This window comes from Kogia breviceps, chromosome 8 (genome assembly GCF_026419965.1).
Source record: "Kogia breviceps isolate mKogBre1 chromosome 8, mKogBre1 haplotype 1, whole genome shotgun sequence".
Lineage (NCBI taxonomy): Eukaryota > Metazoa > Chordata > Mammalia > Artiodactyla > Physeteridae > Kogia > Kogia breviceps.
Window position 1 is genome coordinate 428140 of NC_081317.1, and position 20289 is coordinate 448428.

General features: G+C 58.6%; 1 protein-coding gene and 1 long non-coding RNA gene across 4 annotated transcripts; one reads left to right on the forward strand and one right to left on the reverse strand.

Moving 5' to 3' along the window:
* The first annotated feature begins 1288 nt into the window (after window positions 1–1288).
* Window positions 1289–7555, forward strand: LOC136794685 (uncharacterized). Of its 2 annotated transcripts, XR_010841766.1 has the most exons (3): window positions 1289–1468; window positions 2700–2918; window positions 7151–7555. It is a non-coding gene; the product is annotated as an uncharacterized lncRNA (long non-coding RNA). The 2 variants fall into 2 exon arrangements; XR_010841767.1 differs by lacking the exon at window positions 2700–2918.
* On the reverse strand, window positions 3519–10725 carry ARRDC1 (arrestin domain containing 1). Of its 2 annotated transcripts, none has more exons than XM_059073217.2 (8): window positions 10546–10725; window positions 5802–5912; window positions 5315–5365; window positions 5037–5191; window positions 4682–4864; window positions 4410–4586; window positions 3906–4323; window positions 3519–3825 (listed from the first exon to the last, which is right to left on the reverse strand). In XM_059073217.2, the coding sequence occupies exons 1-8, from the start codon at window positions 10661–10663 to the stop codon at window positions 3761–3763; spliced, it is 1278 nt and encodes a 425-aa protein (XP_058929200.1). In that variant the 5' UTR covers window positions 10664–10725; the 3' UTR covers window positions 3519–3760. The 2 variants fall into 2 exon arrangements, with proteins under 2 accessions (XP_058929200.1, XP_058929199.1); XM_059073216.2 differs by having other exon boundaries at window positions 4407–4586; window positions 10546–10722.
* Between the last annotated feature and the right edge of the window lie 9564 nt (window positions 10726–20289).

Consider the following 20289-nt stretch of genomic DNA (forward strand, 5'->3'; position numbering starts at 1 on the left):
CGTCCTCCCGTAGTCCTCCAGTTTGCACTATATTCTCTCCCTCTGCGTAGGCACTGTAGCGGGCCGGCCGGGGTGGGGAAGGACCCCTGACCTCTAACCCCGGACACACATCGATTCCGTCTGCCTTCACAGAAGGCGGACTTGGACTTGCGTCTTAGGGCGGTGCCCGGGTGGGGCTTGTGCCCGGTTGGGAGGGGTGCCCCAGTTGCGGCTGCATCCGGTTAGGGAGGATGGCCCAGCTCGGGCGTTGGGGTGCTTCGGTTATGAGGTGTGCCTGGCGGAGGGCGATGTCCTGACTGAGAAAGCTGCCCTGAGGCGGGAGGGGGATGTCCCTTTGGGGAGGGTTGCCTGCGTTGGCGGTGCTCCAGTTGGGGGAGGTGCCCCAGTTAGAGTGACTGCCCCAACGCTGGGGTGCTCGGCTGGGAGCATGTCCGGACTGTCGGGGAGGATGTCCTGATTAGGGACGATACCCCGCTAGGAGGCTGTGCCCTGGCTGGGGACAGTGTCCCCGTTGGGAAGTGTGGGTGGGGTGGGGAATGTCCAAGGCGGAGGATTGTCCCTTTTGGGGGGGGGGGGGGCGCTCTGGTTAGGGAAGATGCCAGGCTTGCCGGGGGTGAGGTGCTCCAGTTAGGAGGTGGCCCCAGTTGGGCAACCTCTCGGGTCACCCCAGCCTCCCGCAAGCCCCCCAGTTATGCACAAGGCGAGACCTTTCCTGCATATCAAGCAGCTTTCACTGAACAGCACCACGTAGACTGGCTTAGGCCACCCACTCACCATAGCCAGACATGTTTCTGACATCCCCTGGGAGTTGAGAAAAGAAGCATAGACTGAAATTGGGGTTCTCTGGCCAGTCTTCACAACAGGAACTGGGGAGGCCCTGAGTCAAAGGGTAATCTGGGCCTCACTCCTGTGAGGGTTCAATCTCGTGGAACATGAGACTCCAGGAAAATTCCACTAAGTGCACTGACGGTGCATTCAGCTGCAGAGGAGGCAGTGGACGATCCTAAGTACCAAGGAAGCCTTCCCAGGTTTGGTGGGACAGCCTGAGTCAGCTTCTGACAGGCCGGGAACCCCAGGCCCTGTCTGGAGCCTCAGAATGGGAGGCTCAGGAGTGGTCTTCCTCCATAGCCTGCACAGCTCCACCAGCTTTCACCCACACCCACTTCTCTGGCACCATCCTTTCTCTCTCCATTCTTGCCTTGGGCCCTAGTCTGCCCCTACTCTGAAACACTTTTTTTTTTTTTTTTTTTTTTTTTTTCAGTACATGGGCCTCTCACTGTTGTGGCCTCTCCCGTTGCGGAGCACAGGCTCCGGACGCGCAGGCTCAGCGGCCATGGTTCACGGGCCCAGCCGCTCCGCGGCATGTGGGATCTTCCCGGACCGGGGCACGAACCCGTGTCCCCTGCATCGGCAGGCGGACTCTCAACCACTGCGCCACCAGGGAAGCCCTGAAACACTTTTATCTCAGGTATCTGTGTGGCTCACTTCTTGACACTCCTTGGGTCTTAAATACTACCTCTTCAGGGAAATGTCCCCTTGTCCCTATTTAAAAACAATACTGCACCCCAAAACTTCCTTGCTTTCTTTTACTCCATAGCATTGCGTTGCCATATTGTCCATCTGCCCCACTAGAATGTAAGTCCGAAAGGTAAGGGATTTTTGTTTTGTGTACCCTAGTACCTAGAACAATGTTTGGCATGCAGGAGACAAAATATTTGTTGAAGGAATAGATGAGTTAAGATGTGAAAAAAAGTCCTTCATTAGGCAAAGACCGACTGTAAATGAATGTGTCAGAAGTAGGCGATGTGATGTTCCCATTCTGCACGATCAGCCCGACCCATCCTATGCTGGTATTATCGCCGACCAATGATGGAAGGTGCTTTTCTCAGCACATGACGTGTTACGTGTTGACTCAGTGACCATCACGTCAGTCCTGGGAGGTGGACGTCGTTTTTGTCCACGTTCTATAAGGAAGCAAACCAAAGCAGGGGAGTGCCTTCAAGGCCACCCAACTGTCGGGAGGCAGAGATGGATTTGAAACAGAGTCTCAGCTATGAGGCTACAGCTTCTAGTAGATGTTTCACAGGTTATCCTGCTTGTGGCATGCTTTGTGTTTTTGTCCAATATTCACCCTCTCCTTGTCCCACAAACAGTAAAGTTTTAGGGTACATGGCTGTCTGTACATTTCCAACTGTGAAGGGTGGCCAGTGGGATGTGTGCAAAAGTGATAGTTACTTCTCAGCCTGTCCCCAAAAAGTTGGAGGTCCAAGACCAGTAAGTTGGGTGATGGTGAATATTGCAACAGCCATCCTGGACCCAGGGGTGGAAGCCTCGACTTGACTTGAGAATTACAGCTATGCCACCTCTGGACTATTAAATGTACACGAAATAAACTTCTATCATGTGGGACAGGGCGCTCGACCCGTCTCCTCAGAGCCCTATGAGCTTATTACAGATTAAGGTAACTGACACGTAGCCAGGGTCCCCCTTCACCATACGGCAGAGCTGGAATTTGAACCCAAAGTCTTAACACCACCTCCAAGGTTTCCCAAAGCACGCCAGGATTCCGGGCCCGCAGGGCATTCACGGGCCCTCTGGAACGTCTGCAGAATGCCTCTTAGGGAAACGCTGCTCTCCCGTACCTTTTTTATTTGCTCCCGGGTACCTTGTGTCCTAGCCAACAGTCCTTTGAATTGTAGACCTCGGGAGCGGGCTTGTGTGTTCGCACTTGGATGGGAATCGAGAAGCAGCACCCCTCAGAGCCAGACGTGGCAGTGGTGACGACAGGGGCAGGAGACTTGAGGCCAGGCGTAAAGGACTTGGGGAAGCCTGCTCCCTCACCCCGACCGGATTTCGTCTGGCACACGAAGTCTAAACTGCGTTGCCTGGAGTGGTGGGTGCCAGACGGCTAGCCCAAGGTGTGTGCTAACAAAATGGAACAGTGGTGGTCTTCTCGCCCTGTCACAAGGCCACTTAAGTTGATGCTGAGGCTCCAGACACGCAAGCCCGCCTCCGAGGGCAAATCCTGAAGCAGAACCGGGAGGCCAAGCGCCTGCCCGGGCCTGGTTAACCGCCACGGGCGGTTCCCAAAGCTGGTTCTGCTCCCTGCCCGGATCGCTCCCCCACCCACCTTCCGGCCCAAGACGCACGGAAGGAGGATGAACCCAGAGCGGAAGGGGGTGGGGGGAGGGGGGCGGAAACGAGGATAGGGGGCGGGGCCTAGGAGGGGGCGTGTCCCGCAGGGAGGAGAGGGGCCGATTGGGGGCGTGCCCCGCAGGGAGAGGCGGGGCCGAAAGGGGCGTGCCCACAGGGGGCGTGCCCTGCATGGACGGGCTAAACTGAGAGGGCTGTGTCCCACGGGAGAGGAGGGGATGTGCCCTACGGGAGGGGCGTGTCCCGCAGGGCGGGGAGGAGCTGAGGAGAAGCCCGGGGTCTGGGCACACTCACAACAGCCACTACTCGAACACGCACACACTCCCGGCAGAGGAGGGCGCCCCACAGGCCACTGTGCCCAGCTCTACAAATGAAGCTTTTTATTTACACCAAGTCTCTCTAGGCCCGAACCCCCGGGGAGAGGCCGACTACAGGGGGGCTGCGGAGGCTGGTCGGGGCAGAGGCTGGTCCGGAGTCAGAGGCCGCAGGGAACGGCGGGCAGTGGCAGGTCCTGAGTGGGCCGGGCCAGGCCGGGAGCGAAGGCACGAGGCCCTGGGAGCCTAGTCCCAGGGCGTAGGTCCGCCCGTCCGGAGAAGGCGACATGGGGTCAGCTCCCTGGGGTCAGGCCAGGGTCCACACCGCCACAGCTCTGCTCATAGGATGGCGGGGCCTCTGCAGGGAGAGAGCCAGGTCTGCATGGGGCCCGTGGCTCCCCCTCCCTGCCAGGCCGCAGGCCCCAGGCCCCCACTCACCATAGGGGTAGCCCCACGAGCTATACTCAGGGGGGAGGATCAAGGTACTGGTCGTAGGCACCGGCCCTCCAGAACCCTCTGCAAAGTAGGGCACGGTGGCACCTGTGGAGATGCACAAGGGAGGGGGCAACGGGTGGGGGGCAGGGCTACCATCCTGAGGATGGGGTTCAGGGGCGCCAGGCACAGAGCCGAGGGCTGCAGGCGGCTGCTGCTGCTGTGAGTGGCTCTTGGTGGAGAGGGAGACAGGGTCTGAGAAGAAGTGGGGGCCACCAGCCACGGCCTCTGCCTCCTCCTGGGGTGGCGCTGAGGGCACCACCAGGCCTTGGCCTGGCTGGGGGCTCAGTGGGACGTGGTTCACAGCGATGTTGCCGATGAAGACCGGGAGGGTCACGATGGCTTCCGGCGTCTTCAGGGAGACCTGGGGAGGTTATGCGAGTGAGGAGCCAGGCCACCGGCCCCTCCTCCCACCCCACCCCACCCCACCCCACCCTGTATCCCTACCACCTGCAGGTAGTAGTCCACGTGGATGAGGCTGCAGCCCGGCAGGGCAGACTGGGGCAGGGCAGGCACCAGGATCTGCTCTTGCCACTGAGCCCGCCTCCAGGCCTTGACGCCGGCCCCCTCCACCTCGGCGATGGTCCGCACGTCATAAATCCAGCGCTTGGCCTTGTAGGACACTTTCTGGGGAAGAGCCAACCTGTGAGCCTGGGCAGGCCAGCCACCTACCCCTCCTCTGCCCCATAGGGACAGGGCCCAGCAGGCGAGGGGACTCTGACCTGAAGCAGACTGGCCACCACAGGGCTGGTGTCCTTGCCTGACTGGTTCTCAATGTCAGCCTGCAGCCGCAGCACCTGCCCCACCACGTAGCCTCGGAGGTCGGTGCTGGCGGTGAGGACTACGCTGCCTGTCTTCACCAGCTTGTAGGAGAACTTCTTGGTGGTGGAGGCCACATTGGGTTGCTTGGGAGGAGAACAGGGAGGGGGTTTGGCAAGTGTGGGCAGGCGGGATCCTCGGGGTCAGCTCAGGACAGAGAGGCCGCTGCTCTTCCCGACCCTTGCCGCCTCACCTGTGCTGGGGACAGGGCGTCAGGCGAGGGTGGGCCCCCCCAGGAGGCCACTGCCCCAGGCTCACCTCGATGTCTGGGATGCTATTCAGGTTCAGGGGACTCAAGATGTAGAACACGCGGCTGCACTGGTGATCCTTGGAAAAACGTGGTGTGTCGATGGTGGCCCGTACCTGGTGCACAATCTTCCCAAAAGGGCCCTCAAAGGACGTGGGAGCTGTGGCTGGAGAGAGAGCAGGGACTGGCACCCGACTGCCCCCCACCCCACCTCCCCCAACCCTACCTCCCCCCACCCTCGCCAACTGCCACCCCCTGGCCTGGCCAGGCTGCCAGGCTGGGCTCTCACCAGGAAGCAGGAACTGGAAGGGGAAGCTGTGCTCTCCAGCAGGCAGGCTCCCTGCAGAGACAGAAGGGAGGTAGGGGAGAGGGGACAAGGTGACCTCACAGGGCCCAGGACAGAAACTGGCCCTGCAGCCAACCAGCTCACACTGCATCTGGCTGCTGGGCTCCCAGCCTGTCTCCAGCACCTCAGCAGCATGGGGCCGTGGCCTGGGCAAAGGATGGTGGATGAGAGCTTGGCTTGAACAGGAGAGGGGGCAGGGCTGTTCCGGGGGCCGGAGCCCATCCAAACCCAGGACAAGTTGGCCCTCTTCAGCCACCCAGCCCCCATCAGGCAATGCCCTGTGCCTGCCAGGGAGAGAAATCCAGCAAGGTGCACAGTCCTGAAAGAGGGTGGGCTAGCACAGGGATGCCAGAGGCGGATGGGGAAGTCAGGTGGACAGACAGACCCCCCTCTCAGTGGGATGAGGTGAGGGAAGGGTTCCCAGACTCACCCTTGTCGGCCAGGGACAGAGTGCTGTTGAAGTAGCCCTCCTCCACCACCCACGCAGTGTCATTGGCCTTGCTGGAGACCTTGCAGGAGCCTGTGCAGGTCACCCGGATAGCTGCAAGGGGGGGACAGCATGAGCCCCAACCAGGCTGGCCTGCGCCCCTCCCTAGCCCCAGCACAGGGATATTCAGGCAGGACTGGCAGCACCCAGTACCGCTCAGCTAGGCCCGGGGAAGGCCAGCACATGGCCTGCTCCCCTCCGGAGGACACCTCCTGTCCGTGCCACATCTTCAGGTGCTCTCAGCGAGCCAGGGGGGCGAGGCACAGAGTTCCACCTGTCGTGCGGTCCCAAACATGAAGGCCCCTCACCCAGATGACGCCCGGGCAAACCCCCACCCCCAGGCCCCGCCCGACCAGACCTGTGAAAACCCAGCTCCCTACAGGGGATGCTTGGGAAACCCTAGGTGAGCAGAGGCCTTTGGGGCAGCTGACCTCCGACCCCACCTTCCTGCTGCCTCTCAGGCAAGTCAGTTAGGCTGGGAGGCACCCCTTCAGGCTCCAGGAAGCTACCTATTAGCCCTCATGCTGCAGGAATGTGGTCAGACCCGCCTGAGCAGATAAGGAACCCAACAGTCTGGCCCACCAGAGGGTGGGGACACCTTGGCTTCCGGGGCCAGTACTGCCCAGGAGCGCTGATTTCTGCTTGGTCCTCCCCCCCACTCCCCAGGGGAAGCACGCACACCAGGAACCAGGCAGCAGGGTTGGTGCCGCCTTCCGTCCTGTGATCAGGAACTCAAATTCCTCCGTCCACAGCCTACTGCGGTCAGAAGGCCATGGCTGGACCAGGCCCAGCCGAGGCCGGTCACCAGAGGGGACACCACGGCTGGAGACCCAAACAGGGCAGGGGGTGGGAGCTCAGTGACAAGTAGCCCTGCGGCTCCCTCCATTCCTTCCTCTCCCTGCAGGGCTGAGTCAAGGCCAAAGACTTTAGCCTGCCTGCCCAGCTGCCCATCCTCCCCTGACCCGATGGACCGGTGAAGGGAAGGTAACTCGGAATCTGACACCCTCCTGACAGAGCCATCCGGCAGGAAGAATGCAGTGTCTCAAGTGCCCAGGGCCGAGGGCAGCCACACCAGGTCTGTCTGTGGTCTCCCCAGGCAGGCCCCACCTTGCTGATGCAGGCCTCCTGTCGGTCCCACACTGCACTGGGCTGCCCTCCACGAACCCATGACTCGGCCTCTGCCCCATCGGCACTGCCAGTGACCGGTCCTCAGCCTCCGTGTCAGCCCAGCCTCACCACCCAGACCTCGGCCCTAATTTCTAATCCATGCTCCACCCATCATCCCCTCCTAGGGCCAGACCTGGAACTGTTCCCACCCTGGAGGTCTGGGACACCAGCAGTGCTCCTACAGACCAACACATCCCAAGAGAGGCACAGCGTGGAACGAGCAGAGAAGGGGAAGCCTGACTGTAAAGTAACTAGAAGATGTCCTGGTGGACTGCAGGTGTCACACTGCTGGAAACATTCCTCGTGGAGAGGGTGCGTCCCCCCTTGAATCTGGCTGCCCTGGGAATGCTGGGAACAACGGAGTGTGCTGGAACGGGTGCAGTGGTCCCCAGACTGGCCCAGTGACAGCTGAGCACTGTCAAGTGACGCCAGTGGATGAGACACGGAGCTGAAGAATCACCCTGCCGAGCTCTGCCCAAAATCCTAACCCACGACAGCACAAGTTATAATAAAATGATTGCTTTAAACAACTTAGTTTAGTCGTGATTTGTTTACTTAGAGGTGAGTTTCAGCAGCAGATAAAGGAATAGCTGTCTAACCTCACTAGAATTCACGGAAACTATTATGACTTACCATTTAACCCATCAGATTGGCAAATATTAAACATTCTGATATGTGTTGTAGAGAAGGCAGAAAAACAGACACTTGCTTATAGCAATCAACCTGTCGGCTGATACGACGGAGGCCCTGGAGAAGGAGCAGGCAGATCTGCGGTAATTTTACACACGCGTTCCAGGGACCCAGCAGTTCCCCTTAGAATCTCACCCTGCTCACCCTGTGCACCAGTGCTCCTAATAGCAAACAATCTAGGCACAGCCTACACGTCCAAAAGCAGCGCGGCTGAAACAGGCGCACACTCAGCCAGCACCTGGCCACACAATTAAGGTGAACGAGCCAGGGTGGCACCTGGCCCCAGAAAAACAAACCGGCCCTTGGTTACCCCAGGCAGGCTTGAACTCTATGAACTTCCCAATGACTGTGCCAGGGCCCCCTCTGCACACATGCTGTGAGGCCCCTTCGGGTACCCTGCCTGGATGAGCAGCCTCCAATCATCACCGACTGGAAACAAACTCCCATTCCTGTCCAATCTCTCCTCCGCAGGGGAATAATGGAGGCGCAGGGGGAATTGGAGGTTTGGGGCTGCTCCGGTTCTCTAAGGAGAATCATCATGTGGATCCTGTGCCAGAGTGGCTTCTGGAACTTTCCTCTTGAGCCAGCACTCTCACCTGTCCAGCAGCCCTCCTCCTATGTACCACCTGCAGTCTGAACATGAAGACTTCTGCTTGCTCCCCGTGTGGTCCCAAAGGTCTGTCCCAGCTCCATCAGCTCCCTCAAACCGGGGGCAGCCCAGCCTCTGCCACATCTTTTCACTGCAGCTCTGGCCTGCAAGCCACTTTTCTCTGTCCTGTTTCCAAATCTGTAACACGAGAGGAATGACAACGCCCACCTCCAGGGCGGCGATGAGGACTGATGGATTGGTCCTCGGGAAGTGGGAAAGGCAACTGGCCCACGGTGAGAGCCCAGGGAGCCGGCAGAGCTGGGAGCTGGCTGCTACTGTTGGCCAGCCATCACCCTTCCTCGTCACCCACCTCGAGAGCAGAACACAGGGCAGCCCCGCCTGAACCCCAGCCTCTGGCTGGGCTGGACCCAGTCTCCAGGAAAACAGCTCCTGCTCCAGCTTTCTTCCACATCAGCTCCCAAGGCAGCCAGCGTCCCCAAGGCTGAGTGCAGACCATCACTGACACTCCTCAGTCAAGTGTTTAGAGGCCTGCTGCCCCCCCCACCCTCCACGTCCTCCTGGGGGCCCCCCTATTGCCTCAGTGGCTGGTAACAGGAGCTCAACAAGTGTCTTTTGAGGGAAAGGAAAAACAAGAACCATGGTCTTTCCTCTCTCACACCCCGGCAGGGCCGGAGGCCTACAGAGGCCCCAGCACCAGCATACCCCCTACCCCTGGGGGGCAGCCTGAAAATAATACCCTCTCTAGCGCGAGGCCAGTCGTTGCTGGACTCTCCAGCCTGCGACCTGACCTGCTCCTCCCCGCCTCAGGGCTCTTACAGTCAGGGGCTCCCTCAGCCTCCTGGGGCCCAGCTGTCCATTCACCCACATCCTACCCACCACATGGAGGCTGTGGGGCTCTAACCAACCCAGGTTAGTCACGCACAGTTCAGGCCACCCCTTCACTGTGGTCAACATCAGCCTGTTCGCCCTGGGCCCCAGCTACAGGGGGTGACAGGGCAGCGAGCCAGGAGGAGAGCTCTGCGTGGGGTCTCTGTGGTGTCGGTCTGTCCTCCAGCCACGGCCCACCCCTCCTTCCTGTGCCCTGCCAGCCGCACTCACTTCTCACTTGTGCCCCAGAGCAGAGTTGCATTGTCCCTCCGGTGCCTCTGCCACAAGCACACCTACCCCCACCCAAGCCCAAACTCCAACTGGGGAGACAGGAAAGAGGCGACACGTTACGGAGGTGGGCGGTGTCACCGGTCCGGGACGGAGGAGGCAGCTGCCCAGAGACGACGGCGGCTCTGCATCCTCAGCGGGCACCCCAAGCGCTGAACGATCAACCACACGGGGGCCTGGAAGGTCAAGACCCAGAGGAAAGCCCGGCAGCTGTGGTTCTGGCCAAGCACCCCAAGGTAGAGAAGCGCCCCAGGACACACCACACAACCTCACACTCAGAGCCGGGGTCAGGAGAGAGACCCCGCCCGGGCTGCGGCTCGCCCACGGCCCAGAGGGACCAGGTGTGATGTCCCCCGCAGAGCCCGGTTCACACCTCAGGCAGCGGACGAGGCCAGCGCCGGCAGGGAGCCCTAGCTAGGGGCGCCGAAGCAACCGGATCTCCGGTCTCAAAGTCCCAGATGTCTGTGCCAACAGAGGGACCGGCCAGGAGGGCTCAGGTTCGGCTCCCAGATGCCCGCTAAGGCGGGGGCCTACGGCACGCAGGGATTACCAAGATCCTCACAGCCCTTAGGGACTAGCCTCAGGCTGGGTGTAAGCAGCGCCCTGCAGCCCCCCCGGAGACCCGCACACTCGGCGGGGCTGCCTGGGTGTATGGGAGAGAAAGCCCAGCGCGGGCCGGGCTCCAGGTGAGGGCCCAGCAGCTGAGGGGCGCAGCGGACTGGAGACCCGACAGGGAAGGTCAGAGGCGTCGCGGGTCCAGGTCAGAGTGGCCTTCGGCGAAGTAGACAGGCTCGAAGCCCGCGCCCCGAGTCTGGACGGCCCTTGGCGGAGAGGACAGGAAAGGCAGATGCGGAAGGACTGGGCCACCCGGGCCTCCCTGCTCCGCCCCGACCGCCGCCGGCCTCCCACCCCCGCGGTCCGCCGCCCGCCCGGCCGCCCCGCGGCGCTCCCCGCAGCCGGACGCGCGCCCCCGGCCTCGCGGGTCCCGGGCCCAGCGGCCGCGCGCCGCTTCGGAGCCACGCCCGGCCCGCCGCAGGTGCGGCCCTTCCCGGACCCCGCGCCCACCTCGGAAGGGCAGCGGCGCCGCCAGGCGCACGCGCACGGCCCCCACCAGCGGCTCCCCCGGGCTGTAGACGACGCGGCCGTGGCTCAGGCGGACCTCGAAGAGCTGCACCCGTCCCATGCCGCGGCCCTGCGGGGCGGCCGCGCGCTGCCGCCCCCGCCGCTGCCGCTGCCGCTGTCGCCGCGCGCCCAGCCCCTCCCTCGCTGCCCCGCCCCGGCCTCCCGCCCACCCCCGCCCCGCCCCCGCTCCGGCCTCGCCCGGCCCCTTGCTCCCCCCGCCCCCCATCCCTCTCCCCTCTTGTCTCCACCCCTCCCCGCCCCACTCGGCCCCCCAGCTCCCCACGCTAGCTGCTGCCCGCCCCCCAGCCCCGCCTCGGTCCGTCCCCACAACGCGCCCTGCCCCGCCCCGGCCCGCAGGGTGGAGCTCGGGCGCAGCCCGCGGGAACCCGGCGCACCTGCGCCCCCTGCTGCCTCACCTGTGGAGGGGGCGGGCCGGGCCGACGCCCCCTCCCAGGCTCCGCCCCGGGGTCTCCACCGTGCGGGTTTCCACACTGAGGGAAGTCTCCAGGCTGGGCTTGTGTCGGGGGGTGGGGGGGGGGGGTGGGGGGGGTAGTGCTTGGCCTGCAGCGACGGGAGGCAGAGGTGAGGGGTGGGGCTCGATACCCGGGGGCGGATTCGAGGGCAAATCCGGGAGTCTAGGAGAGAGAAGGCCGTGCTTGGCTTACAGAAGGTGCTGGGCGCCTACTGGCAGGTTAAATATGGGGTTGCTTGAAGGAGGGCGTCAAGGTGAGGCCAGGTTTTTGTCCAGAACAGCTGGGCGAATGGGGTGGCACTTTTCTGATGGAGACAACCGCCCTAGATACAAGTTGTTTGGGGGGTGGGGAAGGAGAGAAGTCGTCACCGGCAGAGCCAGAGGTGCCGGTCAGGCACCCAAGTGAACTGGCGCTTCTAGGCATGAGTCTGCGGGAGACAAAGGACGAACGAGTTGTTAGACCCTTGTTTGCAGATGCTAACTCTATTCAGGACGCGGACGACATCAGAAGTGGGGGTGAGAGCCACAGAAACCTAATCTAGCCCTCCAGCAAAAGGAGAGGGGCCTTACAGGCTGAGGGGTCCACTGGGCCAGGCTGAGGAGAGGGAGCAGCCGGGGAGGCCCTGAGGGCCAGGGGTACGCAGCAGGCGCCAGGTCCCCCTTGTTTACCCGGGATTCTGATGCTTCAGGACTGAGGGTCTGACTGGCCAGCTTGACACTTTCCTGTCAGGACTCTGCAAACTCCCTGAACAAGGAGTTTGGGGTGCCCATGGGATGGGGGAGGATGGTGGGCAGCCCCCCAAAAACAAGTGTCCATGGCAGAAATCAAAAAGGAAGTGTGTGAGGAGGCAGGGAGAGACGCTGTGTTGGCTGCTGCTGAGATGGAGGAGATGGGGGCAGAAAATGGGTGACCTTACCCCAGGTCACACCTGTTTCCCACAATCGCACCCTATAGGGCTCTGCACATCCTTTCCTCTGACCCCCTCTCCCACCCATCCCCCTGGTCTAGAAGCTCTCTGCCAGTGTGCCCTCATGTCCACCATCATCACCACCCTGACTTCGCATTTCTCTAAACATTCCTTTCCTCGTGCTCTCATGGAGCCTGGGCTTCCCCTGGAGGCTCTAAAGTGTAAATGTTTATTTTCGTACAACCCCTGTACCTCTGGGCCTGCAGGTAGAGTGGATGCTCTCCTGACTCCTTATGACCACTTCCAGACCATTTTCCCCTTTGTCCTAAGAGCTGCCAGCCTTAACTCTCATTTTCTCAGAACAATAATTCATTCCCCCCTCCAGTCTTGCTATGACCTTCAAAGCCGGGGCCCGCCCCCCTTATTCTTTGGTGATTTCAGCTCCTGACTCACTCACTGTCATTCTCTCCAGTACCACTTGTGCAGGAATTCTGACTTCAGAATCCACATAGGTTTCCTTCCAACCTCAACCTCCTGGCCTCCATCTTAACACGAACCCAGGATTTGTTTTAATCAGCTATGGTAAGGTGACAGACACAAAGCCAACTGCCTTGAAAGAAGAGTTTAGAACTCACAGTTCCCAAGTGGGGCCTGCCGCACCATGCAGGGCCACATGCGGAAGCACCAGTGTCATCAGGAGCAGGAGGGAGAGGGGAGCTCGGCCAGAGCCTTTCCTGTGTTTTCAGTAGGAAGGAGGCAGGGTGCACAAGTTTGAGCGAGTTTAGGATTGGATAGGTTGAATGATTTCAGTGGTCTCTAGTGGTCCAGTACCTGGCCCTGGGTGATTTAGGCAGGGAAATACTGGCCTGGTGTTCTGGTGACAGGAGGTGGGGGAGTGTGGGCTCTGGATCAGTTAGTCTGCGTGTGAAAGGTGTGTTGGCGGGTGAGTTGTTTGCTGTCTCTAGGAATTAGCCAACCTGGGAAGGGCAGTCTCCCCACAGCCAGCAAGGCCCTCAAGATGTCAAAGCATCAAAGATCTAGAAAGTAAAAAACATGATCAAAGCAGTGCTCATTCCCTTGACTCCTGTCCTCTGGGAACCTCCCCAGCTGGCTTCAGCAGCCCCTCCTGTGGCTTTAGGTTTGTCTGAACAACGTCACCCAACAACTTCTCTCGCCCCTTTCCACTCACGCTGTCACTCCCACCAGCAGGTGGGTTCCACCCCTCCCACCGAATGGGGCCCCTTGACTTGCTTGAACTGCTGGAGAGAGAGATGCCATGCCAGTTTCGGGCTCTAAGAAGGGCTGGCAGCTTTGGTTTTCATTCCCTAACAGTCCTGAGCTGCCATGTGACAATATCTGGCTACTCCTCTGGAGAGATCACCTAGAGAGAAAGGGAAAGTCTGGACGTAAGAGTCTCAGTCTTCTCGCCTCACTCACACATCCTGACTGTTCTTCGGTGAGGGACCCTGGCTGTTTCAGCTGTCTATTGTTGCATAACAAACCACCCAAATTTATTACTTACTCTGGAAACTAGGTTGCATTCAGCTGGGAGGCTCTTCTACTCTGTGCGGTATCTGCCTGGGTTAGAATGGCCAAGATGTCCTTTTTGCTGGTGTCTGGCACCTTGACTCGGGTGGCTGGGACAGCTGGGGGCTGGTCAAGTATCCTTTCCCTGAGGCCTCTCCACATGGTTTGCTTGGGGTTCTGCACAGCATGAGGGTCTCCAAGTAGTAAGACTGATTACCTGTGAGCACGCCCCCAAGAGGGAGGAAGGTAAAGCTGCCAGTCCTCTGGCCTGGGCTTGGAAGTCCCAGAACTTTCTACCAGATTAAGTGCACCAAAACAGTCACAGGGGGCTTCCCTGGTGGCACAGTGGTTAAGAATCCACCTGCCAATGCAGGGGACACAGGCTCGAGCCCTGGTCCGGGAAGATCCCACATGCCGCGGAGCAACTAAGCCCGTGCGCCACAACTACTGAGCCTGCACTCTAGAGCCTGTGAGCTACAACTACTGAGACTGCGTGCCACAACTACTGAAGCCCGCACATCTAGAGCCTGTGCTCCACAACAAGAGAAGCCACCGCAATAAGAAGCCCACGCACTGCAATGAAGAGTAGCCCCCACTTGCCGCAAGTAGAGAAAGCCTGCTCACAGCAACGAAGACCCAATGCAGCCAAAAATAAATAAATTAAATCAATAAAGTTTTTTAAAAAAACAAAAAACAGTCACAGGAGGGAGATTCCTGGCAGTCCAGTGGTTAGGACTCAGTGCTCTCACTGCCGTGGGCCAGGTTCAGTCACTGCTCAGGGAACTAAGATCCCACAAGCTGCGAAGTGTGGCCAAATCCCCCCCAAAAAAACAGTCACAGGACCAGTGAGGATGGAGCATCACACCTGACAGGGAGGGAAGGAATTGATGGTGAGAATTTGAGACAAACTACCCACCAGCCAATAGCAGAAGAGTCAACAAGCTGAGCCCAATCTCATCATGGAATAATTAGAAAATCAACAGCTGTTTTAAGCCATTATGCAGCAGCACATACCTGGAACAGACAATGACACTTAAAAGTGAGATGCTGCCTCGAAAAATCTACAAACAACAAATGCTGGAGAGGATGTGGAGAAAAGGGAACTCTCTTGCACTGTTGGTGGGAATGTAAATTGATACAGCCACTATGGAAAACAGTATGGAAGTTCCTTTAAAAACTAAAAATAGAATTACCATATGACCCAGCAATCCCACTACTGGGCATATACCCAGAGAAAACCATAATTCAAAAAGACACATACACCCCAGTGTTCATTGCAGCCCTATTTACAATAGCCAGGTCATGGAAGCTACCTAAATGTCCAAGGACAGATGAATGGATAAAGAAGATGTGGTACATATATACAATGGAATATTACCTCAGCCATAAAAAGGAACGAAATTGCGTCATTTGTAGAGGCGTGGATGGATCTAGAGACTGTCATACAGAGTGAAGTAAGTTAGAAAGAGAAAAACAAATATCATATATTAATGCATAGATGTGGAACCTAGAAAAATGGTACAGATGAACTGGTTTGCAGGGCAGAAATAGAGACACAGATGTAGAGAACAAATGTATGGACACCAAGGGGGCAAAGTGGCGGGGGGTGGGGGTGATGGGATGAATTGTGAGACTGGATTGACATATATACGCTAATATGTATAAAAAAAGATAACTAATAAGAACCTGCTGTATAAAAAATAAAATTTAGGGCTTCCCTGGTGGCGCAGTGGTTGAGAATCCGCCTGCCGATGCAGGGGACACGGGTTCGTGCCCCGGTCCGGGAAGATCCCACATGCCGCAGAGCGGCTGGGCCCGTGAGCCATGGCCGCTGAGCCTGCGCGTCCGGAGCGTGCGCTCCGCAATGGGAGAGGCCACAACAGTGAGAGGCCCGTGTACCACAAAAAAAAAAAAAATAAATTAAAAAAATAAAATTTAAAAAAAAAAGAGTGAGATGCTGCCATCACAAAATTCTGAAATGTGGCCCTGACTTTGGAACCAGGCAGCAGGAGGACCTGGCAGGCAGTGGGACATTGCTGGTGGAGGCCCGAGAAGGGCAGAGCCCAGTCAGGTATTGTCGGAAAAGTGGGACACCATTGCCTGTGGTAACGGGGAAGGCAGAAAATATATCTAAGGATCTGATTTTCCTGGCAGAAAGCTTAAAGGGCCAACTAGCTTCTTTCAGTCATTTATGCTAAAGTGAAATAAAGAAAAGAGAAATGAACTAAAGAAGTAATGTTCCATGTTCTAGCAGAAGTTGGAGGAAGTATTTCAAGCCAGGTCCTGCAGCTGGAAACTAAAAACTATTTCTCAATTTCAGCCTTTCCAGGCAGTAAAGGTTCTCAAGGTAAGAAATGGCATCGTGGGGAAGATCAAATCCAGGGCACTGCAGCAAAACACGACCTCAGGGTTAGAAATCCAAGGGCATGGCATATGACCCCTTGTTAAGACCTCTGAAAGATTCCCAGGGGACGGGACCCTCACAGATGCTGTCAGCCATACAGAAGCACCTCCAGGCGTCTTGAGGTCTTTGTGCCACAGCACATAGCTCGATGTCCACAGCAGAATGGATCCACTCAAAGATAGTTGCAGTGTAGCTTCTGTCTAATAAAATGTGTTATAATTTGATACCTAGCAAATCCACAGGTTTTTATAGGGGTTGTATTTGCTTGAACTACAATGGACAAAGTTCAAAATAAAAGAGGCCTCTGGGCTCTCAACTGTCTCCAGGCAAGAAGCAGGCTGAGGAAGCTACTCAGCAGCAAACAGGGCCCATTTCCCAGAGAAAAGGGAGGATGACCGAGCATGCAGGGCCAAGAGGCTGAGGGAGAAGCCACTGGTAGCCACAAAAAGGGTGGGCGGGGCTTCCCTGGTGGCGCCGTGGTTGGGAGTCCGCCTGCCGGTGCAGGGGACGCCGGTTCGTGCCCTGGTCCGGGAAGATCCCATGTGCCGCTGCGGAGCGGCTGGGCCCGTGAGCCATGGCCGCTGAGTCTGCGCGTCCGGAGCCTGTGCTCCACAAGGGGAGAGGCTGCAGCAGTGAGAGGCCCGTGTACGTTAAAAAAAAAAAAAAAAAAAAAAAAAAAGGTGGGTGGGTTAGGGAACCACTTGCCGGGAGCAGACAAGCCCTTAAAGGAGCACTGTGACAGCTGTCTGCTGGATTTCAACATTGCTGTGCACCCGTGGCTGCAGGGGGCACACCCCCTTTTCCTTTTTGAACCAGGTGTCTATTCACTTATCCTGTGCTTCCCCTTGGAATGTTGGATCTTGGGGGGCAGACAACTTGCCTCTGGCCTTGTTGCACATCATAAGCCAAGAGCCACGGTGAGGTGGTGGTTCTAGGGTCTGCACATGGGAGGAGCATGAATCATTAGGGGTCAGAGGGTGGATGGGTGGTGGGCAGGCTGTTCCACTGGCAGCCCCCACAACGTGCCACACTTTCAGGACTCATGCTCTTGTGCACACCCCTCCCACACGGACTCCAAGCTCACCTGCACGACTTGCTTTGGCCAGCGGGATACTAGCAGGTGTGATTCAAGCAGAGGCCCACTGGGACCTGTCACTTAGAGCAGAGCCTCCACATGCTAAGCAGTCCAGCTCTCCTGCCTGGATAATGGTACACCACAGCCAGGGTCACATGGAAGAAAATGAGGTGCTCCGGACAAACTCCCATCTGAGTCCAACCGAAGGAGGTATCCGGCTGACACAGTGTGGAACAGAAGATGCCCAGTCAGTCACAGAATTGTGCAAAATAATAAGCTGATGTGGTTTTAAGCCATGAATTTTGGGGGGTGGAGTTGTCACAGGCCAGCAGGTGACAGAGACACGATCACCCCTAGCACCTGCAGCCCCTGCGGAAGTCTCTGAAGCACTTCCCGTCCTCACTCTCTCCCTCCATCAGCGATCCTTTGAACCCACTGGGACCTCCAACCCTCGGATCTGCCCCCTCTGGCGTCCTCTCTTCTTCACTTGTTGAGCTCAGATGCCCTGGGCAAGCATCCCTCTCTTAGACAGCTCGCTCTCTCCCCACCACCTCACTGCACTCGCCCAGCATAACCACAGTCTTGGCTGAATCCAACTCTTCTTTCTCCTTGCCTTCTCCCGAGCAGCCTAAATAGGCTGGAGAAAGACACACAGTCACATGGACTGGTCCCCTTGACACTGCCGGGCCACCCTACTGTCTTTTCCTATTTCCCTCCTGGTCCTCTCTCCTTGGACCAGACTCCCTTCTCACCTTCAACTGATGGCCTCGTTCTCATCAGAAGAGAACCCCCCAGATTCCTACATCCACATCCACTCACCTCTCAGACTCCTCTTCAAGCTGTGGCTGAGCTGAACCACCCAGGCTCCTGTCAGAGGCCAGCCCCCGCCCTCCCCTCAGGCGATTGCCTCACCTCTTTCTCCTCCATGGGCTCATTCCCACTGGTGGACAACATGCTGCTTCCTTTCCCACTGTAAAACCAACACTCTCTCTGGACTTGCGTTTTCTTTCTCGCTTTGGCCGTTTCTCTGCTCCTTTTCAGCCAGAACACCCCAGAAGAGATGTCATTCTCAATGTTTCCAAGCCTTTCCTTCCACTCCCCCTTAGCCCATTTAGGAATAAGTTGGGCTTATTCCTCCATCACTTACTTGTCAAGGTGACCAGTGCCCTCGTGCTGCGTGCTCTATTGACTATTTCCCAGTGCTCACTGACCCACTGAGCAGGACCTCTCAGCAGCATCAGACAAGGCTGATCCGTCCCGCTCACCCTAGCACTGTCCTCACTTGGCTCCTGGCCCACTGCCCTCTCCTGGTTTCCCTCATATCTGACGCCCTCATTCTCTTTACCAGTTCCTTCTCTTCTCAAATACTCTCTTAGTATGAGACTACCCAAGGCTCAATCTTTTCCCTCTCTTTTACTCTATTTGCATTTCCTCCCACGCTGAGCTCATCCAGCTGTATGGCTTTAAATACGACAAATATGCTAATGAACACCAAATCCGTACCCCAGGCTGGACACCTCCCTGAACGCCATATTCACATTTTCAACTGCCTTATAACCTTAACGTGCAGCCTGAGGGAGAAATACATTTTTATTTTGCTAAGCTATTGAGAATTGAGGGGTGTTTGTTACTGCAGCATAACTAGGACTATCCTGACTGCTACAGAACACTGCCACACAGGTGTCCCAACATCATCGTTTCTTGGCGGGGTGCTTGCATTAGCTTCCTAAACAGCCTGCCTGCTTCCACTCTTTCCGGCATTGTCTCCATCAGTCAGTGTGATGCACTGAATAGCTATTCCTCTGCTCCAATCCTCCAATGGCTCACTTTTCTGAGTGTAAAAGTCAAAGTCCTCACAAGAGCCTACACGACCCCCTTCCCGTCCTCCACCTCTCTGGCCTTGTCCCCTGTTGCTCTCATGCACTTCTTTGCTCACGGTGGCCATCTCCACTTTTCAGACACACCAAATGTGTTCCCAGTTTATGACCTTGGCACTGGCTCTTCCCTCTGCTGGAGATGCTCTTCCCCTAGAGCCCACATGGCTCACTCCTCCTCCTCCTCCCAGTTTGTTCAAATTACTTGGCAATGAGGCCTACCCCACCCACCACCTTTCCTGGATCCCCAACTCCCTAATGCTGATCTACTTGTTTCCCGACAGCACTGATCACTTTTTAACATGGCATATAACTCACAGGTCACGGGCCTTTTCTGCCTCCCTCGCTAGAACAGGGGTTTTCAATTTGTTGGGTGCGCCGGTGTAGAGTGGTTTCATCGGGCGCTGGGGGTGAGAGCCCGCTGCAGTGGTTGCCAGGAGACAGGTAAAGCCCCGCCAAAGTCCTCAGCCCTTGGAGTCCCTATTCAGGAAGGACCTGGCCCACGCTGTTCAGCGCCCCGGCTCGAAGCCCAGGGAAGGCTGGTGTAGCCCGAGGATGGGCTATAGCGGCGGTCCCCAATCTTTTTGGCACCAGGGACCAGTTTCGTGGAAGACAGTTTTTCCACAGACCGAGGGCGGGGGCGGGGGCGGGGACGGGGGCGGATGGGGGGGGCGTGTTCCGGCGGTAATGCGAGCAACAGAGAGCGGCAGATGAAGCTTCGCTCTCTCGCCCACTGCTAACCTCCTGCTGTGAACCCAGGCCGCGGACTGGTACCGGTCCACAGGCTGGGGGTTGGGGACCCCTGGGCTACAGGGTCCTGATCTGGGCCCCTGTGTGGAGGCGGCCAGGGAGGAGGAGGGCGGGCCTCTCGGCACTGGACCCAGCCCCGACGCCACAGTGGCCCCTGGGCTCCGGGTCCCTGTCCCCACTCCGGCCTCCTGCCCGCTGTCCGAGGACAGGGGACGGTTTACGGGCAGCCGCAGCCAGTCCCGCAGGGACCCCGACCTGCAGAGCCCGGACGGCCCGGGGCGCGGAGCCAGGCCTCCCTCCTCGAGGGGCGGGGGCTGGGTCGGGGTCGCGAGGGATGAGGACGGGGGCCGGGTCGGTGTCGGGGCCGGGAGCCTACAGGGTGGCCTCCGCACAAAGCTTCCCGCGAAACTGACGTCACGCGGGGCGGCCGCGCAGGCACCGCCCCCGACCGCGCCCCTCCCCCGCGCTGGCCCAGCTCCTCAGTGCGCCGGCGCACTCGCCCTCCTGCCATTGGCTGCGTCGTGGCGGCGCGCGCCGGCCGGCGCACTGCGCGCCCCACCATTGGCCGGGCGGCGGCGCGCGGGGGTGTGTCCGCGTCGCGCTCCGCCCCTGGCCCCGCTCGCTGAGGTGCGCGCGGCGGCGGCGGCGGCGGCGGCGGCGGCGCGTGGCAGGTCCGG